General features: G+C 37.0%; 1 protein-coding gene across 3 annotated transcripts in view; it reads left to right on the forward strand.

Moving 5' to 3' along the window:
• Positions 1-23822, forward strand: part of Pfk (ATP-dependent 6-phosphofructokinase) — a 132819-nt gene that overhangs the window by 58506 nt on the left and 50491 nt on the right. For all 3 annotated transcript variants that reach the window (XM_075354517.1, XM_075354510.1, XM_075354502.1), the window contains exon 7: positions 18267-18455. In XM_075354517.1, coding sequence (XP_075210632.1) covers positions 18267-18455 — 189 coding nt within the window. The remainder of the gene's footprint in view (positions 1-18266; positions 18456-23822) is intronic.

A 23822-nucleotide genomic window follows, 5' to 3' on the forward strand; every position in this document is an offset into this window, starting at 1 on the left:
GAAATACATTTTTTCTACTGGAAAGGTAACTTCCTGATCCCCTCATAAAAAACATAAGATGGCTGCCCCAACTGCACACATAATGTTCGACTATGGCATCGTCTTCAATTCATTTCCCTCCTAAAGCTCGTGCAAACCAAACACGTGGAAATCACATGGTGACAAGTCTGGACTGTACGGTGTATGTTTCAAGAGGTACCCAATGAATTTTAGTGAGTATGAGCTGCTGTATGTAGCGGTGCATACAGCAGCGTCATGAAGGAGGATGTCGTGAATCTGTTGCCAGCAACGTTTGTTAGGATAAGCAGCCCTGACATCATCTAACATAACATTAGTATACTGCATTTACTGTCTTTTGTTTATGCAGGAAATCAGTCAGCAGCATGCTTTCTCAAAACACAGTTGCCAGAAAGTTTCCAGCTAACAAGTATTTCTTGGTCTTATGCTCCTTACCACTTTTCCATCACTCCGTACTTGTTCTCTTGCTTTCTGGGGTGCAATGGTGGACCCATATTTTGTCGCAGATCAGAATTCGATCCAAAATGCCCCTCTACTTTACTCAGAGCGATGCAAAAGTTGCTGACAGATGTCTTTCTGGACATTGGTCTGTGCCTTGGTGAGATGATGTACAACCCATCTTGCTGATACTTTTCTGTATTCAAGAGTGCCTGACAACATTGTATGCACACTTCCAACACTTATGCCCACCTCTGATGCAATTTCATTGACTGTTATGCAGTGGCCTCCTTCCACAAGAATGAACAAACAAACAAACAAAAGGTCCTTGTTTGTTTGTTTTTCACCTTTCACAAACAAGGGCAGTTCTACTTTTCCAAGGCTTGAATATTTTCATTGACGCTGGTCCATGGACGAGTGACTTTCATTCTATACTGCATCATCGCCACTTTTTTTTGGCCAAGCAATTTTGAGTTTGACAGTGTAGCCATTTCCATACTGTGCCTGGAGTCGAGTCAAAATTTCAGAGGATTTGACACCTTTGTTTGGGAAATCTGATAATAATTCATTGCACAACGGACAATGGTATCTCCAGCCCACATCCTGCTAATGACATGGGAATGTGACCTAGCAGCATGGCTGGTCCGATGTTCCCCTCCATACATATTCTACTATCTACCTGCAGCATCCCACCATACTCCTGGTCTTCCTCATTCCATGTTGCAAAATTAATGTTTGTATTTGAATGACTCATGCAATTACTATGTTATTAAAATCATTACTGTAAAGATGTTTACGAAGAGCTGGTAAAACCCGAGAACTTTCATTACAGACTGTAATGTAACAGTTTATCAGATGGCTAAAGTCAATATTCTGTCAATCAAGCTTTGATAATGTCTGAATGATAAAATAAGATACTAATCGTAGTGTTTCTCCTCATGCATTGAATAGACTGAATGTTACACATAGCTCATACATTGGGCGAATTTAAAAAAAAATAAATTTATATTGATTCTATATCATGATTAATTTTTTTAATTCATTCACAGGAAATTGTTCATTCCAGTTCAGTATTTTGTGTAGTATTATTTTCGAGTATTGTAATAATTAGCTACATATCCAAAAATTCATATCTTCATTCCATCGCATTGGTTATGACTGTGGTTACATTTTATTGCGTTTGAAACAATTCCATCTAAATCCAAACTGTCATTCAGAGATTTTATGTAACTTAAAAAACTTTCCTGAAAACCATTTTCCTTATGCAACAGTATTATTTTTGGTATCTTGAGGATTTATATCTTCGTCAAGCTTAAATTAATAATTAGCAGTGAAAGGAACAAAATAATTTAATATTGTCTTTAAGTAGATCAGTAGAACCACAATTGTAGCTTGGAGCTAAACTCCCATTTAACCTCTTTATGTGTCTGCTTTAGTCCTATTTATTAATTGTGAATAATTCTTGAAAAGGATCAAAGGTGAACTATCAGTAGATATAGCATTACAATCCAGATTTAAACATTTTGCTGAATTAATTCTTATTTGCTGAGAATAGTTTTTGTTTGCTATGTTTTTAATTTTAGTGTAGGTCATCATGAGACTGTCTTAATACCTTTACTAATTTATGTTTACATAAATAATAATTTAAGAGGGATATCTCTAAAGTAAAGACTGCTGGAAAATTTCTCTTTTAAGGTTGGCGAACCTGTGTCGTTCATGGCCACGCTAGTAATGTACACACTGCATTGTTGTCTGTAAGTTGTAGTGTAGTATCTTTGATTACGTGTGAATTATTACGTTATAAAATGAATAGTGAAATCGATGTTGCCGCTGATTGTGAAATACGTGGAGTCATACGTTTTTTAAACCATCATAACGTTAAGCCGGTTAAAATTCATATTCAGTTGGTTGCTGTGTACGGTGATAATGCAATGAATGAAAGAAAATTTCGAAAATGATGTGAAAGATTTAGAAATAATAGAATTAATGTGTAAGATCAAGAACGTTCGGGGAGGCCCTTGATAATTACCGAAGACTGATTTTCTGATGAAATCAGAAAAGATCGTCGCTGAACGATCTCCGACCTGGCCATTCTTTTTCTTGACGTTTCAAGAGCTGTTATTGGTCGCATTGTTCACGACCGTTTAGGCTTCAAAAAGGTTTATGTACATTGGGTGCCGCATGTCTTAACGGAAAATCATACAAAAATCTGAATGGGATCTACTTTGGAATTTTTGATGCGCTACACAGAAAAAGGAGAAAGTTCCTTAATTCAATTGTTACCATCGATGAGACGTGGATTTCGTATTACACGCCAGAGAGAAAACGGCAGTCAAGTGAATGACGTCATCATCAATCGCCAACCAGACCGACAAAGGTCAAGCCACATCTATTTGGACGCACACTGATCGGCACAGTATTTTGAGTTAGTTTGGCGTATTGCTGATTGATTTCATGCCACGAGGAAGGACTATAAATGCAGAACCCTACTCCGAAACTCTTATGTAAGTTACGGCGCGCCATTCAAAATCGGCAGCTGCCGACGGCGTCGTCCTAGTGGACGATAATGTACGTCCACATGTTGCGGGTCCGACATGTGATTTGCTGAGAACATTTGAATGGGAAATTTATCGATCACCCACCGTATAGTCCGGACTTAGCTCCTTCTGATTACGATTAAGCGATTCGCGGGTGACGATCAACTTAAAAATGCTGTTGATCATTGGCTAAATGGACTGGCAGCAGAATACGACGAGGGTATAATGAACCTGGTGTATCGCTACAATGAATGTCTTGAATCATGTGGCGATTATATAGAGAAGTAGTTTAAGGTTTGTCTTCAGTCATTTGACTGGTTTGATGCAGCTCTCCAAGATTCCCTATCCAGTGCTAGTTGTTTCATTTCGGTATACCCCCTACATCCCTAACAATTTGTTTTACATATTCCAAACGTTGCCTACCTGCACAATTTTTTCCTTTCCCTGACCCTCTAATATTAAAGCGACTATTCCAGGATGCCTTAATATGTGGCCTATAAATCTGTTTCTTCTTTTAACTATATTTTTCCAAATGCTTCTTTCTTCATTGGTTTCCCGCAACACCTCTTCATTTGTCACTTTATCCACCCATCTGATTTTTAACATTCTCCTACAGCACCACATTTCAAAAGCTTCTAATCTTTTCTTCTCAGGTACTACGATTGTCCAAGTTTCACTTCCATGTAAAGCAACGCCCTGAACATGTAGTTTCAAAAATCTTTTCGTGACATTTAAATTAATTTTTGATGTAAACAAATTGTATTTCTGACTGAAGCCTCGTTTCACCTGTGCTATTTGGCATTTTATATCACTCCTGCTTCGTCCATCTTTAGTAATTCTACTTCCCAAATAACAAAATTCTTCTACCTCCATAATCTTTTCTCTTCCTATTTTCACATTCAGTGGTCCATCTTCATTATTTCTACTACATTTCATTACTTTTGTTTTGTTCTTGTTTATTTTAATGTGGTAGTTCTTGCGTACGACTTCATGCCATTCATTGTTTTAAATCTTTTTTACTTTCAGCTAGAATTACTATATCATCAGCAAATCATAGCATCTTTATCTTTTCACCTTGTACTGTTACTCTGGATCTAAATTGTTCTTTCTTATTTTCTTCAATTATTACTGTTGTTGTTTGGTTCCTGTAAATGTTAGCAACCCTAATTTTTTTTAAATTCTGAACATTTTATTCCAGTGTATGTTATCAAATGCCAAGCATGTTGGTTTGTTTTTCTAATCTTCCTTCTACTATTAATGTGAGGGCTAAAATTACTTCCCTTGTCCCTATACTTTTCCTGAAACCAAATTGGTCTTCTCCTAACACTTTCACTCTCCTCCCAATTCTTCTGTACAGAATTCTAGTTATGATTTTTGATGCATGGCTAGTTAAGCTAATTGTTCTGTATTCTTCACATTTATCTGTTCCTGCTTTCTTTGGTATTATGACTATAACACTCTTTTTGAAGTATGACGGAACTTCCCATTTTTATAAATTTTACACACCAGTTTGTATAATCTATCAATCGCTTCCTCACCTGGACTGCATAGTAATTCTACAGGTATTTCGTCTATTTCAGGAGCCTTTCTGCCATTCAAATCTTTTAATGCTCTCTTAAATTCAGATCTCAATATTGTTTCTTCCCTATCATCCTCTTCAACTTCCTCTATAACATAATTTCCTAATTCATTTCCTCTGTATAACATTTCAATATATTCCACCCACCTGTCGACTTTGCCTTTCGTATTATAAATAGGTGTATCATCTTTGTTTAGTATTAGATTTTAATTTATGTATCCCAAAATTTTCCTTAACTTTCCTGTATGCTACATCTATTTTATGAATGTTCATTTCTCTTTCCACTTCTGAACACTTTTTTTTAATCCATTCTTCTTTCGCTAGTTTGCACCTCCTGTTAGTATTTCTTAATTGTCTATAGTTCCTTTTACTTTCTTCATCACTAGCATTCTTATATTTTCTACATTCATCCATCAGCTGCAATATATCATCTGAAATCCAAGGTTTTCTACCAGTTCTCTTTTCCGCATAAGTTCACTTCTGCTGATTTAAGAATTTCCTTTTTTACATTCTCCCATTCTTCTTCTAAATTTTCTACCTTTTTTACTCAGACCTCTCGCAATGTCCTCCTCAAAAATCTTCTTTGCCTTCTCTTGTTTACCTCCTCTTCCTCAAGCTTCTCTAAATTCAACCAATTCATCTAACACCTTTTCTTCAGCTTTTAAACCCCAATCTACATTTCATCATCACTAAATTATGGTCACTATCAATATCTGCTCCAAAGTGAGTTTTGCAGTTGACGAGTTGATTTCTAAATCTTTGCTTAACCATGATATAATCTATCTGATACCTTGCAGTATCGCCTGACTTTTTCCATGTGTATATTCTTCTATTATGATTTTTAAACTGGTGTTGTTGGCAATTACTAAATTATACTTCGTGCAAAATTCGAAGTCAGTCCCCTTTTTCATTCCTTTTGACTAGCCCGTATTCACCCACTATATTTCCTTCCTTGCCTTTTCCAATGCTTGCATTCCAATCTCCAACTATTATTACATTTTTATCTCCTCTTATGTGTTTAATTGCTTTGTCAATTTCTTCCTATACACACTCTACCTCATCATCATCATGCGTGCTTGTAGGCATATAGAGACATTAACAATTGTTGTTGGTTTAGATTTCGATTTTATGCTGAGTTAATTATTCTAAAATCACCTGACCAAAAGTCATTTTTCTCTTCCCACTGAACCTTGCTAATTCCTACTACATCTACATTTATTTTATCCACTTCCCTCTTTAAATTTTCTAACCTACCAACCTTTTTTAGACTTCTAACATTCCACGCTCTGACTCGTAGAATGTTATTTTTTAATTTTCTTCTGGTGACCCCTTCCGTTGTAGTCCACACCCAGAGATCCAAATGAGGGACTAGTTTCCCTCTGGAATATTTTACCAAGGAAAGTGTCTCCATCATTGCTATATGAAAATGCAGAGAGCTACATTTTCTTTGAAAAAACCAGCTGTAGTTTTCCATTGCTTTCAGCTGTGCAGTACTCAGAGGACTGAGTGATGTTGATATGGCCGGTTTGTCATTCTGACCTACACCCTTAACAACTACTGAAAGAGCCTGTCCTCTTTCAGGAATCATTCCTTAGTCTGGCTCTCAACAGATACCTCTCCAGTATGGTTGCACCTTCGGTCCAACTACTCTGTATCACTGAGCACTTGAGCTCCCTCACCAATGGCAAGGCCTCATGATTCATAGAGGGAGTAGTAGTAGTAGTTTAAGGTATGTAGTTTAAAGGAAATAAAAATATTTAAAGTTTTCAGAATAAATTTTTTTACAATGAATGTCTTTACTTTAGATAACCTCTGGTATATTATACATTTTTGTTAGCATTATTTAATTTATTCCTGTAATATCCCCTTTTGAACATACTGTTAGGTAGATTTCATAAGAAAGCTACCTATTGTAATGGGTGCCGTGATTCAGCTTTGCGTTTCACATCCCCCAGACCCCAAATCCACACTTAGTTCAAATGTATATATTTAGTTTTTTACTTTTTCATCTAATTATCATAAGATCTGTTTAGTATTATATTATTGAAATTTTTATTCCTGTTTCAATAATTATAAAATGGTTATTATTTGTGATTTTGTCACATGTTGTAAATAATGGTTATGTTTATTTTTTTAAATTGGAATTTCTTTTTTTTTGTCTTCAGTCATTTGACTGGTTTGATGCAGCTCTCCAAGATTCCTTATCTAGTGCTAGTCGTTTCATTTCAGTATACCCTTTACATCTTACATCTCTAACAATTTGTTTTACATATTCCAAACGTGGCCTGCCTACACAATTTTTCCCCTCTACCTGTCCTTCCAATATTAAAGCGACTATTCCAGGATGCCTTAGTATGTGGCCTATAAGTCTGTCTCTTCTTTTAACTATATTTTTCCAAATGCTTCTTTCTTCATCTATTTGCCGCAATACGTCTTCATTTGTTACTTTATCCACCCATCTGATTTTTAACATTCTCCTATAGCACCACATTTCAAAAGCTTCTAATCTTTTCTTCTCAGATACTCCGATTGTCCAAGTTTCACTTCCATATAAAGCGACACTCCAAACATACACTTTCAAAAATCTTTTCCTGACATTTAAATTAATTTTTGATGTAAACAAATTATATTTCTTACTGAAGGCTCGTTTAGCTTGTGCTATTCGGCATCTTATATCGCTCCTGCTTCGTCCATCTTTAGTAATTCTACCTCCCAAATAACAAAATTCTTCTACCTCCATAATCTTTTCTCCTCCTATTTTCATATTCAGTGGTCCATCTTTGTTATTTCTACTACATTTCATTACTTTTGTTTTGTTCTTGTTTATTTTCATGCGATAGTTCTTGCGTAGGACTTCATCTATGATGTTCATTGTTTCTTCTAAATCCTTTTTACTTTCGGCTAGAATTATTACATCATCAGCAAATCGTAGCATCTTTATCTTTTCACCTTGTACTGTTACTCCGAATCTAAATTGTTCTTTAATATCATTAACTGCTAGTTTCATGTAAAGATTAAAAAGTAACGGAGATAGGGAACATCCTTGTCAGACTCCCTTTCTTATTGCGGCTTCTTTCTTATTGCTTCCCTTGTCCCTACACTTTTCCTGAAACCAAATTGGTCTTCTCCTAACACTTCCTCCACTCTCCTCTCAATTCTTCTGTATAGAATTCTAGTTAAGATTTTTGATGCATGACTAGTTAAACTAATTGTTCTGTATTCTTCACATTTATCTGCCCCTGCTTTCTTTGGTATCATTACTATAACACTTTTTTTGAAGTCTGACGGAAATTCCCCTTTTTCATAAATATTACACATCAGTTTGTATAACCTATCAATCGCTTCCTCACCTGCACTGCGCAGTAATTCTACAGGTATTCCGTCTATTCCAGGAGCCTTTCTCCCATTTAAATCTTTTAATGCTCTCTTAAATTCAGATCTCAGTATTGTTTCTCCCATTTCATGCTCCTCAACTTCCTCTTCTTCCTCTATAACACGATTTTCTAATTCATTTCCTCCGTATAACTCTTCAATATATTCCACCCATCTGAGATTAGAAATTTATATTAATATACTTTTGTACATACACTAGTAAAAATTAAACATTATAGATAACAAATTTCTATTAAATATACATTAATACATATACTGCTAAGAAAATACTAGTAAAAACGGTCTCAATCCATCCAAAATTTGCGGAGATTGGGCGATTTTTTTCGCTTTCTACCAATTTGAAGTTACGAATTCAGCTTTATTCGCATTCGACCCTCTACGACTACCGTGCGAGCACGCTCTATTTTTCGCTCATTTTTTTGAAGAAGTTACAAGTTTTACATTATTTTTTGTTCTAAAACTTTTCACCTTGAAAAGATTGCATTTGAAATGTACACGAAAAAGTTCTTGAAAGCCAAAATAGTTACTGTTACCTGAAGTCGTTTTATAAAAAAATTATAATATCTCGGCAATGAATAAACCAATTCTTGTGTAATTGCTCATTGAATTCGGCATTTCAATAACTAACATTTAAAACAATAAAAATAGTAAAAACGTTATTTTTGAAACAAATATTGGCTTTGCAAAAAACTGCCATCAGTTTTTCGGTTTTTACAGTAACTAATTAACGAAATTCAACATTTTAGGGATTTTTAAATTATAGGTCCTGCAAATACCTACTACTATTATTGAGAACCTTTTCGCCTAGGAAGTTTACCTTGGCCAACAAAATTGATCAATTTTCACCACCTTTGAACGGCCGCCATTTTGTCCAGTTAGTGAAACTTTTGTCCAGTCTTATATAAACAAGTTATATTTACCCGAATCTACTACTCCCATGTCCTTCCCTAAGCTCTACTAATTTTCCTCAATAATCGACCTTCCCCTCCCTCATTGACTGGCAATAAAGATTTTTTGTAAGTTAGATCTATTGGTATATTGGTATACAGTGTTAAAATGGGTGGTCAATTAGTCAGCATAGGTGTGCTCTGCAAGTGGATGGTCTGCTATTTACAAAAAACTCCAAAGCTTGATATAAAATTAAGTAACCTTTTCTTTTCATAAGCATGACTGGATTGATTTGTTCTTTATAAACTGCTAATTTAATTCCATCAATTATTGACTTAAGTGAAAAGTAATCTGTATTATAAAATGCCTTTTAAATTAAAAATAATTGTATTAGAATCCCTTTATTTTTGTTATACCTTGAATTTTGTTACCTAAATTATGGATAAATTTTTTTAAGTGAATTTTTTTAGTGTAACAATATCACACTAGTTTTAAGTGTTGTACATCTGAAAGGAATTGTAAATTATAACTGCAGTTCCAAGGAATGTTTTCTTCACTGTTCTTCTAGAAAAATTCTGATTTATGTTTTTTTTTATAAAGCATTCTGAAGGTAAAAGTAGTCCCCCATATATGACATTCCGTTCATGACATCTAAAGGTTACCAGAAAGTGTAATATTTGTGGCATTCTCAGAGTTCGTATTTAACAACACACTTTTTGTTGACAGATAGCCATCTGAAAAAATTCATACCTGGCAGTGAAAAATTAATATGAGAAAATTAGCCATCTGAAAAAATTCATCCCTGGTGGTGAAAAGTTAATATGATGAAATTAAAGTAAAAATTCCCTGAACTCCAGGTGTGTAATGTTAACAGTAGTTAATGAGTAGATTGGCCAAATTATTTAGAGTTTAGCTCTAAGTGACACTAGACTGGTTTGCATAGTGCGCGATAGTTTGTGATTTACATACTTAATACTGGTGTGATATTAGCCATGAATCAGTTTTTACAGATATTCATGTATACATATTTAGTTGCTGATCTTGATTTCCATTAATGAATAACAATTGACTATTATACACTACTTAATCATATCTTAAATTGAAGAAATATATATATATATTTTATTAAAATTCCATTCAAAAAAATAAGAAGATATAGCAGAATGATTGAGGAGGAAAGTAAAATTACTTTCCTCCTCTCTGCTGTAATCGTAGGAACTTATTTTGAAACATATTTAAACAAAACATTTAATTTAATTTAACATTTAACATTTAATTTAAAAAAATTGATTCAATAAAGTCTTTAGTAAGTAAAAAAAATCAATTTTTATTATTAAAAACAATCTTAACAGAAAATCCTATGAATTGTAAAAATTAATACCAGCTGTTTTTAGTATAATAAATTTAAACCCTTGAACAATTAAAATAATTTTAATTTACTTTAAAGAAAATATTTTCTCTTGCTTATGCTGTTATACTCTCGATTGCCCCCCCCCCCCTCCGAGGGGAGAAGATCCCACCTCGTAGCGTGGCCGGTCGCTACACCACCCCCTCCGTTCCTAGCCAGTAGTGGCTTTAACGGAGGACATCTTCACGCCCTCAAACTGACTGCGCACCACAGCTTTCAGTCCAGGCCCCGCAGAGATGCCACCGATGCAGATGCCCCGAGGGACATCTGAATCGGTAAAGTTCAGCCCGAGATAGTTTTTCGTGTTAATGCCTTCAGAATGAAGACAACGGACACCTGCAGCTACCACGTCGCCCTCAGGAACTAAGCTAGAAGCCTAACCGCGGAACGAAGACCCCGCGCCTAGTCCTAACTATTAAAGAGCCAATTACTAATGTCTCAGATCCGTACTAATAACCTCAACAACAAATTTTCAACTAAAGTTCCATACATCGAAATTTAGACCTAGTTCCCTTAAGAACCCCGCGTAATACTCAAAATGAGTTTCTATCTGACTTCGCTCCGGTCCGCCCGGGAGAGGAGAATTAACGCCTACTCCCGCACAGCGCCATCACGGAGTCCCGCCTGACATTCACCATCTTTCGCAGACCGCCGTCAAGACCCCCTTCATACCACCAAAGCAGTACCCAGAGTAGCCCTGCCGACAGTGTCGTTAGCTCATAAGTGTCCCCGTCGGAGCGCGACCGCACCCACCGGGCAAGGATAAACCCGCCCGCCGGAAACGGCCGCAACTCCGCCGACAGCGTAATTAAATACATGCCACCAATACATCTAACCGAGGCACGCTGCCTTAAGCGCCTACCTTCGGCCAGTCAACTGCCCAGGCGGTCCCTAGCCACCCAGGTTCCTATCACCTACTAAATCCCTTCGGCAGCCCTGCTCAGGGCGAGGAAGCGAAGGAAGCCAGCAACTATTGTCCACTCTCTACGAGAGAGAGTGGACAAAAAATAGAGTTTAGATCCAAGATAGAGTTTACTCTCTCGAGTTCCCTAGCAACTCTGGTACGCTCAGCTTCGTACCGGGGACATATGTGAAGGACATGGTCCACGGTGTCATCGACCCTACAACACCGGAATCAACACCTAAACCGTGCCAATTTATCCCTAAAGGCACCATGTCCAGAGAGGAACTGACTGGTGTGCCGATTGGGGGATACCCAGCTAACCGCTCGCAACTCTCTAACATTGGGAAATATACCATGCGTATAACGACCTGTCAAAGAAGTATTCCACCTATCTTGCCAAGAGTCGAAACCTTGGTCTTCAATATCTCACGCATACGTCCAGCAGTGAGAAGGCCTCCCTTCTTTGCAACATACCGCTGGCTACGTTCCGTAGCCGAAATATCTACAGGTTTGATGCCCGCGATCACAGTTACTGCCTCTCGCGAGACAGTCCTGTAACCACCGACAACTGCTAACAAAAGAAGACGCTGGGCTCGTAATAGAATGTCCCTATAACATTGGTACCAAACGATGAGCCCAGACGGGCGCAGCGTACAACATAATGGCCTCACAAACGCCTTTATAAAGAATCCGCATGGTACGGAAATTCAACCACCAATCGGGATGGACCACTCTACGGACGCCGAAGAAAGCATCAACTGCCTTCTTCGCCACATACTGAAGGTGCTCCTTGAAAGGAAGCCTCTCATCAAGGATAACACCCAGATATTTCTGAAGGGTGACATACCTAATTGAACGACCGTCCATCACAACCCGCGGATGGCGAGTTGCAGCTAGACGGCCCTTTAAAAACATCATAGTGGTTTTCTCCGCACTGAAAACCATCTTATGCTGAAGACTCCACAACCGCAAAACCCTACATGCCTGTGCCGCTCTGAGTTCAATCTCAGCACGCGAGCCACCCTCAACCAGCAGCAGCCAATCGTCGGCATAAGCCGCAACGCGACAGCCACTGGACAAACGTAGCCGCATGAGAGAGTCAAACTCGATGGTCCAGATGAGTGGACCTAATACACTGCCCTGTGGACATCTTTTTGACAGGGTCTTTCCTACTTGCAAACTGCCGTCACGGAGGACAACAGTTCTTTCGCTGAAATAACTCGAGAGAGTCCTAATTTCATCCTGCGTGCAACCACGCTTCTGCAACTGAAACAAGGCAGAGGGCCACCACAAGTTATTAAATGCCCCGGATATGTCCAAGAAGACACCGAGTACATACCTGCACTCACTGCCTGAAGCCAGATCCAGGACCCTAAGAATCGCATCCTCTGTACTCTTACCGGGTCTAAAACCATATTGGTCGTCCATCTGCATGCGATTCAAAGTGAGCCTACTATTAATGCGAAGGTAAAGTACCTTCTCAAAAATTTTCCTAACAACTGGTAAGAGCGTCAGAGGACGGTAAGAAGAACTAACGGTGGGGTCGTTGTCGCCACCTTTGAACAACAGCTTCAAAATTCCACGCTTCCAGCAAGCCGGGAAATACCCGGCAAATAAACACCTATTGAACACCCTAGTCAACGGGCCAAGAATTACAGGCAAAGTGCGAACAAGGAGCACCACCGTGATACCATCATATCCGGAGGCTTTGTTCCTAGCAAGGCTACAGATTACTTGGCGGACTTCCGCCTCAGCAATCTCCAAAGACACAGAGTCCGAATTGAAATTCACAACCGCCGCTCGAACTCTCCGGTGATACGAGGTCTCACCAACCTCGGTATCATCGGGGAGCAGATCGTCCATCAGAAGAGATAAAACACGATCTTTCTCAACTACAACGCCGTCTTGGGTCGAGAGAGCCGACAGAAGACTGTCCTTTTTACGTTTGTGACCAAGTACACGATAAACTACACCCCAAGGGTCTTTATTCCCTTGCTCTTGAACAAAAGAGCGCCAGGAATCCCGTTTAGAAGTCCTAATTCTATGAAAATACTCGTTCCTTTTCTGACGTTACTCCGCAAACAAGGCCTCGCGCCGGTCAGGGTCACGCGCACGCTGTGCGGCTCTCCTGAGTCGGCCCACGGCCTGCTTTATCGCAGTCAAGGCCAGAGACCACCAACCAGCTACTCTCTCTCTCGACCCGTACTACGGAGGATTGAGAGTTCTGCGGCTTCAACCACCGCAGAAGAGAAATTCTCTGCCAGGTTATCTAGAGGGACCCCGTCCAGGGTACGAGTGAACATCCGCATCCTGGCCGCAAGAATGTTGGAAAACTTGGGCCAATCCGCCCGTCTGTGCAAGAAACGCCCCTGCTGAACAGGAGCGTCCGCCCTAAAGACATCGCGCAGCCCACCTATCCAATCAAAAACTATGAGCCGATGGTCGCTTTCGCAATCATCGACTACAGACCAGTTCTGAATCCTACCAGGAATATCCTTGCCTATGGTAACATCAATGTTGGTACCAAGGAAGGTCCTCCGCAATCCCACCGCGCCAGCGAAGGTTGCCGACTCGCCGGCGACATTGAACACCTCAAAACGGTGCTGCGCGATAAAGCCTTCTAGCAGTTCACCGCCGTCGTCTGTGATCCCACTGTGCCAAAGAAGCGATTTGGCATTCGCATCAACTCCTATAAGAATAGGACGACCCGCTACCAGCCTGATAATTCTATCCCATCTTTCCAAATGTAATTGGAACTAACCACAACTAGGTCGAAACCATCTACAGCAAGCTTAACAACGACATGATGCGTGTCAGAGGCTTGCCGTACAAAGACACTATCCATAGACTTCCTGCACAGAACGGCTGATTTACTTTCACCTACATGGAACTTATTCCAGCCTGAAAAACCTGGCAGGTCACCCTTGACAACATACGGGTGTTGGAGAAGTAAAACATCGAGGCTCCGCTTTTCAACGACGTTACCTAATTCCACTTGGACCGCATAGGCACCCTGGGCATTGAGTTGACCGAACCTAACCATCGAGCGAGTTGAAGTAGACCTCAACCGCTCTTAAATAACTACCACACTCCCTGCTATTGATGGAGTGCCTATGGTTTCTGCGTAACCGCTTGCAGTTAACACAGACCGGAGCCTCCTTCTTTTGCGGACAATCGTCACGCTTGTGGCCCTCCTCACCACAATGCGCGCAGACCGACGCATACTTACAGAACTTGGCCCTATGGCCGAACCTACAACATTTGAAGCACCTCTGCACGTCAAGGTATTCCTTAACGCGGCAAGAGGCAAAATCAACGAAGACTCTACCCTCTGACAAAAACTTCTGGTGAAGACCAGCGCCTAATTCAAAAACTCCGAGATACCGAGGGACATCACGCTTTCCAGTCTTAAAGACTAACCTACACTGCTCTTTGAACGTGGCCGCATCCAAATCAGTATTCTGTTCCCAAATGAGAGACAGAACTTCCTCATCAGAGAGACCCCGCTCGATGTCATATATAATGACTCGGGGCTTTCTCAACCACTTGGGGTCCACCTTAACGTCAAGCTTCTGCACCGCTGGAGAGTCCCTGATGACTTGGACCGTCTCCTTGTTATCCGCAACAACGACTAAACCCTTGCTGGTCTCCCGTATGTCTCGAATCCTAAGCAGATTACGGTCGCCACGAAGGGCTTCCCGGAAATCGCGCTTCAATTCCTGACTCGTGGTCTTGGAGCCCTCTGCCTTATTTACAAAAACTACCTCCGGCTTCTTTACCGCTTTGCTGGCCTCTCGTTTGGTCTTCAGGACCTCAGCGTAGCGCCTGGGAGGCACTGGGGCCTGAACAACCACTTTGGGAGCCTTGACCTCTTGGGGCTTGGAAGCCAAGGCCTCGAAACCCTCGCCTACCGCCGTAAAAGCTTCCCTCAGCTTACCTAGCCAGGGGAGAATTGTCTTCCTCGCACCCGAGCTGACCCCGCCGGGAAGCGAAAGAAAGTCTACCAAGTAGTCCAGGTCCTCCTGGACCACCTTCAACAGCAGGGCAGAACTACCAGGTCTGCCCTTTGAATTCTTGAAAGCCTCTACTACAGGGGAGGACCGCACCTGGGTGGGTGCCCCTGTATCCATCGCGTCGCTTACCTCGTCCTCTGAGGAGCTAGTCAACGGTACCGACGCTGGTTTCCTCTTCCGCCTGGACTTCTTTACTACTTGGAACTCCGACATGGTCAAAGATTCCCTAACGCACTGGAAAATTGACGAAATTCTCGCTGTCTCCCTACTAACAGTTTTGGGCAAGCCCACGGTGTGACAACTATCCGCAGCAAGTACGGGCAGCCAGAGACCCTTACGTTCTCCTGTCACTCTTTGTGCCTCTTGGCCGCTGCTGGATTGATTGATTACAATACTACTCGTATGGCAGAAAACCACAAATTATGGCCCTTGCTCTGATATATGCTGTTATACTGTTTAAATTTTCAATAAATGTTCAAAATTTCACCATTAACATCAATACATTTTTTAACTCCTTTCTTTATATTGTATATTGCCAGCCTAATGATATCTACATATTCCTTGATGAGGGCAGCAACATTGAAAATGTGAGAAATCAATTCGACACGTGTGTGTAATTTTTGCTTGTCTATTTCCTTGTATTCTATCCATCCCCATAAACAGTAATGTAAGGGAGTAAGTTCCAGTGATCTAGGTTTCTATAAAATGTGTTAGTGCTCCATCAAGTGATAGTACATTTGAATTTGTTTCGCAAATGAGAAATTTTCAAGCACTATAGGAAACTAAATGTTTAAAATTGCATGATAGTTTTTCCATGTGACATGTTCTAAAATCAAAGAATCACTAGTATGAATTCTATGAAGTTCTAGTATGAATTTGTTGTTCATCATACCACACCAAACGTTTACCAAGAATTGTTGCTGGAAATTTGATTCAACTACAGCATGTGGGTTTTCTTCAGATAACCAGTATGAATTCTGTGTGTTTATGCCATTAGAAGAAAAGTAGCTTTGTCCGAAAATAAGTCCTCATCTGGTTCCTGGCAACAAATACATTGGTCAGGAGCCATTTCATTCAATCAATCACGTACAGCGTTATGCCAGTGAGGACAAGAGCACCATCTTGTTGCCAAATAAAGTTATGTGGTTCATATTACAGTTGAGGAAAGAGCCTTAGCTGTAGCACATCAAGATAGTTAATTCCAGACACTTGTTTCTGTGCAAAAAATGGCCTGTAACAAGCCGTCAGGATACGGTACAAGAGTTTTGGAGGAATCTCGTTCACACTGCAATATTTTGTGAGGATTTTCTAATCCGCCAGGTATACATATTGTTTATTTTTCCATTAACATGAAATGTTGATTCATCACTGAATACACCATAAAGGAAGTCTTCATTGTCACGGTGCATCATTTCATTTTTGAAACTGGGACACAAACCATAATCTGTGGGCTTGTAACAGCTATAGACAATATGGACACATTTCCTTAAAACCCTTCATAGTCTTCACTGGAATTTATAATTTACAGCTAGCCTTCCTAATGGATTTCCTAGGACTACACACAAGACTCTCTTACATGTTTCAGACACACTGTCATCCTGTACACTTCTCTTTATAAATACAGCCAGTGGTTTCAAATTATTTATACCATTTATGAATGTTATTGTCACTTGTGGGATCACAATGGTACTTCAAATGGTAAATGCACATTGAACAGTAATTGCAGATTCACACTTTGAAAACTGCAGAATGCAGAATTCTTTCTGTTGCGGGGTTGCCATCTTTGCTACTAGTGCTTTCAAGTGGAAGTACAGGAAACAGTTTGAGCTTGCGCACAGCTAAAACTGTTAAGTTATATATATACATTATATTTTGTATTTTTATAATCAAAAACCAACTTGAACAACCCAAGTACAGAACTACAAAGTAAATGAAATGTTTTTTTGTTCCAAGAGCACTTTTGTGGAATCCTGCATCATCAGTTTTATGCAAGATATATTTGTATAAAATTACATATCAAACATAATAATTTTTAAATTAAAATTACAATCATATATACAAAAACATATGAAGTCAAATAAAATAAAATAACTGCATATATGTAAATGTGGCGACATAAAAATGAAAAATTTTCTATTTTAATTTTAAAAAGTAAAATAGAAAATTTATACTGTGTAACCTGGCCAGCCAATGTTATATAATTCTAGTAGGACTAGCTATTATTCTATACTATACTATACTATTTATTTATTTACTTTACTATTTATTAGGAGGAATAATTATACTACTACTACTACTACTACTACTACTACTACTACTACTACTACTACTAGGGGGAATAATTTATAAATATTTAAAACCCAATATTCATTTTGAAACGCTCTGAATATAATGTCCTCCATGCTGTACTTTGTAGAATGTTGAATCAGAGTCATGTAAATTCTTTGTGTTCTCATTGTAGCACTTTTCATCACTGAAATAATGAAAACTACAGGAGATAAAGTTTCTGGGATCTGTTTTATTTGCTTTTTCAGGTCAAAAAGCATGTGAATATATAAAGTTTACCATTTATATTAATGCTTTAAAAATTTCAGTATGATCTTATGTCACCAGGGAAACTGAAATCCCAGTGAAAGTTTTGCAAGCCATAACTTGATAACAGAGCATTTTTTAAAATTTAATATTGTTTGAATTTTGTCATTACTTCAAGTTTTAGAATTGGTTCCCAAATTATTTCCCTTTCCTCTTGAATCACATGCAAAGGTCACAGGTAAAAATTCTGATAAGGAATACATTGTCATTTGCTTTGAAATTTCCATTCTGCATTTCCATACATAAGCTTTTGTGGTGAAATAATCATCCTATAATAAGTTATAGTATGTATCCATTGACATTCATAATGGATAAAAATTATATTACTTACTTTTTTGATCTGTTTATTATTAGTTTTAATATAATTTGACAAAATGTAAAATAATTTTTCGTTAAATACTTTTGGTTTGTTGCAACAGTTTATTTTCTGTTGTGTAAAGTAACAATTATTTTCTTATAATAGTGATTATTAATTTATTTTAATCTGTAAATTTAGGAACGTAAAGCTGGTCAGAGATTGAATATAATCATTGTTGCTGAAGGAGCAATAGATACAGAAGGTAAACCAATAACGGCAGAAAATATTAAACAGGTAGTTGTTGATAACCTGAAACAAGACACTCGTATCACTGTACTTGGTCACGTACAAAGAGGTGGAAGTCCATCAGCATTTGATAGAGTTTTGGTAAGCCAAATTTTTATTGACACTTTCATCATTATAATGGTATTTATTGTAATATATTCATTGTTTTGTTAAAATGTTGGTTTCATCACCTAATTTTTTTCTACCATTTACAGTAGCATAAATATAAGCTGCTATTAAATAACTATATCTCCTATAAAATCATAAATAATCTAACGTATGTATACTTTTATGTATGTTTACTGACAGATGAGCTTCATCCCAAAGGTATTATAGAGGTGAAGTGAGTAATGAACTGAAGAGTGGAATGGAAGAAGCTATACAATCCCTTAGATTAACATTCAACCTGCCCTTACAACTGGAGAAGATAAAAATAGTTAAAAAAAACCTAAAAGATAGGCTCAATGTGCTGAAGGTCACAATGACACTAATTGCCAAGAGGATGAAAAATGTACAAACTGCAGTGAATCACATTCTTCAGCTCGCTCCTGAGATTACCCAACTTTTAAAGAAGAGAAGGCAATTAAAAATTACACTGAGCAGAAGCTTCTTTTCCAGTTGCATGAAGAGAGTATTTTATACTCTTGTAACCACATAGAGTATTTTGTACTTTCTTCGTGTGGTTTTGAGAGTTCAATATTTTGTTGAATTCTTGTAACCTGGTTAAACCAGACATCTCATTTGCTGCTGCTACATCAAGACAAGCCCCTGAAAATATAGGTAATCAACAGTGCGGAGATAACTAAGATAAACAAGAAATCAGTAATTGCCGTCAGCAAAACCAACATAAGTGAGATCCCTCCGAAAGCTCCAGGAGTAAATACAGAGGGAACCTACACAATCACCCTCTCTGGGTAGTCATCTATGACTTTCCATTTTTCAAAAACTCCCCCACCATCACCTTGTTATGAGGTTCCTCAATTGAGGAACCACCCAACTCCAGGCCATTGGAGGTTATTAAAATTCTAAAAAGAAAAATTGAACCACCTACAATTAATTTTATATATTTGTAATTCTATATCTATAGTACCTACCTTCATTTATGAACATTATCCAATGGAACGTTTGAGGTCTTCAGTCCCGCATTGAAAATGTTAATTATTGACGCATGCACAAGAACCTTTATTAATTATGTGCTTCCCAAAGTAAATACTCAGAGGCTATTTCTATGAGAGATACGACTGTCTTGTAGACAGTAGAGAGAGTGGTGTGGTTGTGTTATGTTCATGCAGGATGGGGTATCAGCTATAAGGATATCACTAACTATTCATCCCTGCAGTCACCATAAAAATCCTTGTCCCTTTCAAATTGTACACTGTAATCTATATCTCTCACCAAAACTAAGAGTTTGATACACTAGATATACAAAATCTCCTTGTCCAAATTCCATCTCCATCATATAATAGTAGGAGACTATATACCCACCATATTTCATGGAGCTCAACAGTATATTCTCCTCGAGGAACTATCATAAACATTAAGGCAAGACTTAGACCTCTGCCTACTGAATGATAGATCATTCATGTGTATGTTGTTATCTACACTGGTACTTTTGACCATTGTAGACCTCTCTTTATGCTCTTAATTGGTACTCTTATGGTCTTAATTGGTCTGTTTGTGACGACTTTTATGGCAGTGACTATAAACCAATTATTGGTTTTGGCGCAGACTGCACACTGAACAAAAGACCATGGAGATGGATTGTTGAAAGAGCATATTGGAACAGTTACCATAACTCTTACCATCACAATATGATGGTAGTGCTGATGCCCTAGATCAACTTAACTTCTTTTGCCTCCCTGGTACTTCAGAAATGTTGGTAATTCATTCCACAAACATTAGGAAATCAAAGACATCCCCCATTCCCTGGTGGAATGATGATTCCTGAAATGCGATTAGGAAATGATGACAACCAATGGCGACTGGTTTCTTAATCATCATTAGACTACGTAAATTTAACCGCAGACCTAAAAATAAATATTATTTGTATTGTAAGGCTAGAGAGAAATGTTGTCTTGTATTCATAAACACAAGGAGAAAGTCACGGAGGAATTAAGTGGACACTATCTCACACGTTACTCCCATGTCTTCTGTATGGAAGAAGTTTCGTTCTGCAATTCACAGATCTCAGAAACAGTCTATCTTCAAACTTATTCATGAAGGAGAACTTCTTATCATCTTCTGCAGTCGCAAGTAACCTGGCTAATTGTTTTCATTCAATGTTCCTAACTTCATCATATACTAATTAATTTCAGAGATACAAAATACAGATGGAAATAGTACCATTAAAGTTGGTGATTTGGTCGACTAACTAAACTAACACAGCGTAGTTTAATGGTTAAACTCATTGCAAAATCATCTGATTTTTTAAGTCAGACTTTGAGTTCTTGTAACAGCAGTTGCTTTTACATGGTTGAATGGTAGACTGTGCTACCAGTGTTATTTAGTGGTTGGGTCTCAATTAACCACACATCTCTGGAGTGGTTAATTCCTTCTAAGGTTACTCTAAACTACATGTTTAACTAGCACACTCACACTACATTGCAGTACATATGCAGATAAGTTGTATAAGATGAAAAATATTTTTTACCATTCCATCCAGCGCAAAAATGTAAAGTATTGTGTTGATTTTTTTAAATATTATTTTTATTTCAGTTTCTTTATTAGCCTATTAATGTTTTTCTTTTTAATAAAATTTTTGAAAATGATTATAAAACACTAATTGGAAAGTAATAGAAGAGGGCTACAAAGCAGTGATCTGTGAATAATTTATTGGAAAAAAAGGGATAAAGTAACAAGCAGTTTTTGATTACAATGGAATAAGTAAGCTGCAGATGATTATAATGGAGTAAATAAACTATTTGGGAGTTGTTCATAATTGTCAAGAAAATAGGGTTTTATAGTTTACTGATGTCAAAATCTTTGTCTAAACCTGATGATTCCTTGTTGAAATAATTTTGTTTTTAAATTACTTAAAAAGTTATTTCATTTTATTTACTCATAGTATTATGTATATGTTATTATGCATTAATGATTGGGGTTCATTGTATTCTAGCTATCTATTTTAAGTTAAAGGAATTTAAAATCTATTTAATTTATGGTATACTGTACATTTACATTTTTAAATATTCTAAGATAGTCACTGTAGTTATAAAAATACAGTCCTTGAATTACGCAAATAATTGGTTCCGAAAGTTTTCGCGAAAAATCACCTAAGTCGAGGAAAGCACAAAATTTAGCATTTTTGGCAAAAAATACATTTTAGTTTCAAAGGATAGGTGAAGTAAAATAAATCTATATGCACGCGCGCATGTGTGCGCGCGCGCACACACACACACACACACACACACAATATTATAACAGTCCTAGTAAAGACAGTTATTTTTACACGGATTTGAATACTAGATCGTGGATACCGGTATTCTTTGGTGGTTGGGTTTCAATTAACCACACATCTCAGGAATGGTTGAACTGAGAATGTACAAGACTACACTTCATTTACACTCATACATATCATCCTCATTCATCCTCTGAAGAATTAAACGGTAGTTACCGTAGGCTAAACATGAACAAGAAAGCTTGCTTAGAGAGTAGCACGTCACAAGAACTGCACGAGACAGCACTTCTGTGGGAAAGTTGGTGCTGCCTAACCTATATTCGCCACGAGGTGAATTAATAGGAGAACTAGGACTGCTAGGAGAAAAGATAATAATAAATAACTAAAAGAGGAAACGAAATCACAAAAGATCACAAATAAGATGAAGAAAAGAAAGAAAGAGTGTAAATGTGAAGAAAATAACGGAAAATTAAAAACTAACACCACGTGGCCCGTAGGACCACCACGAATCGTGGTGTACGAAAACACTCAAAACACACACACACCAAACACAAAAAAACACATACAAACAACCAGCACACACATACTACTACACACACCAAACACAATAATTCACTGAGAATCGAAATAAAACCACTTTTTTTTAAACAAAACTCCAGTAGCACAACGAGTAGCACTTCCTAACCTAATAATTAATTTAATTAATTAATTTCCTAACCTCCTAATTGTTATAATAATAATAATAATAATGAAAATGAAAATGAAAATAAAAATTAGAAAAAATAATAGTAATAGTAATAATAATACTATTACTAATAATAATCATCTTATACTAGTAATAGTAAAACCAAAATCTTGACATATTTTATTTTGAGGTTTGCTATAAATCCAGCATAAATGAAATTTTCTATGTTTTTTCTTACTAATTATTGCTTAGGTAAAAATTATATCGATCACTATAAAAGGATTCTTAGAACAAAGTAGTGCTATAAATTTTTATTTAAAAAATACAAAATGACAGACAAATGGATAAAAAGGCATTTCCTAACCTTACAATTAATAGGATTCTTCGTTATTTTATTAATGTTAATGTTCCTAACCAAAATAGTAAATAATTTATACAGTGTAAACTGATTTTCATTTATTCACTTCATACTTTTTGTAATTCATCACATACAAATAAAACATCACAATTATTCTAAACTAATGCACAATTATAGATTCAGATGAGAGAGAGCCTCATATGATGATAGAGACCAAATAATAACAAATTACAACATCAAAGAAATTAATTTTTAAGTATCTATCCTGCATTTTTGAAAATAAAATTACAGTTCTTATAATTTTTAATTAATCTCTCAGTCCTTTCACAATATTTTTACTTAAAGATAATTTGTTTATTTCAATTATGTTACTTTGTCTCTTCTTTATTATGTGCAGTTTTTTTATTTTTGGAATTATGTAATGGATTCTATAGTTATATAGTTATGTTCTTTAAAAGTTTTTAAACTTTTACCAGTAAAATTATCTTTGTAATGAATTTATAATCATGCACAGGGTACTTATAATGAACATGGACAACAATACATTACAATGACTTGCCTTCATTCTTTTTAAAGTCAAAATTTCTTGACTAATAATAAATATAATTTCCCTGTGTTTACTTTTAATTTTCAAATGTATTTATGAAAGATTTTAACAGATAGCTGTAAAATAATTTTTTTAAGTTTAAAATTAAAAAAACAAAAAACAAATTAACAGTATTTTTATGCACATACAAACTAAATGAAATCACTTAAACAGTTGTAACACTTTTCCATAGGTATCTCACTCAGTAATTGTTTAATAAAAAATATTTTAATAAATATTAACTTAAGTAATCGTATTTCTTGAATTGCGTAAGTAATTAACTATTAATATATTTTTATGAAAGAACTGATGTGGGAGGTACCTCTAGAAACAGATTTGTCAGTTTTAAAGTAACAATATGTCATAAGGTAAGAATATCTTACTTTAATTTTCATTCCTTATGTGAATTCATTAATTTTGTATATTATCATATAAAAGTAGGA

The sequence above is a fragment of the Lycorma delicatula genome, chromosome 1, assembly GCF_047948215.1.
Source record: "Lycorma delicatula isolate Av1 chromosome 1, ASM4794821v1, whole genome shotgun sequence".
NCBI lineage: Eukaryota > Metazoa > Arthropoda > Insecta > Hemiptera > Fulgoridae > Lycorma > Lycorma delicatula.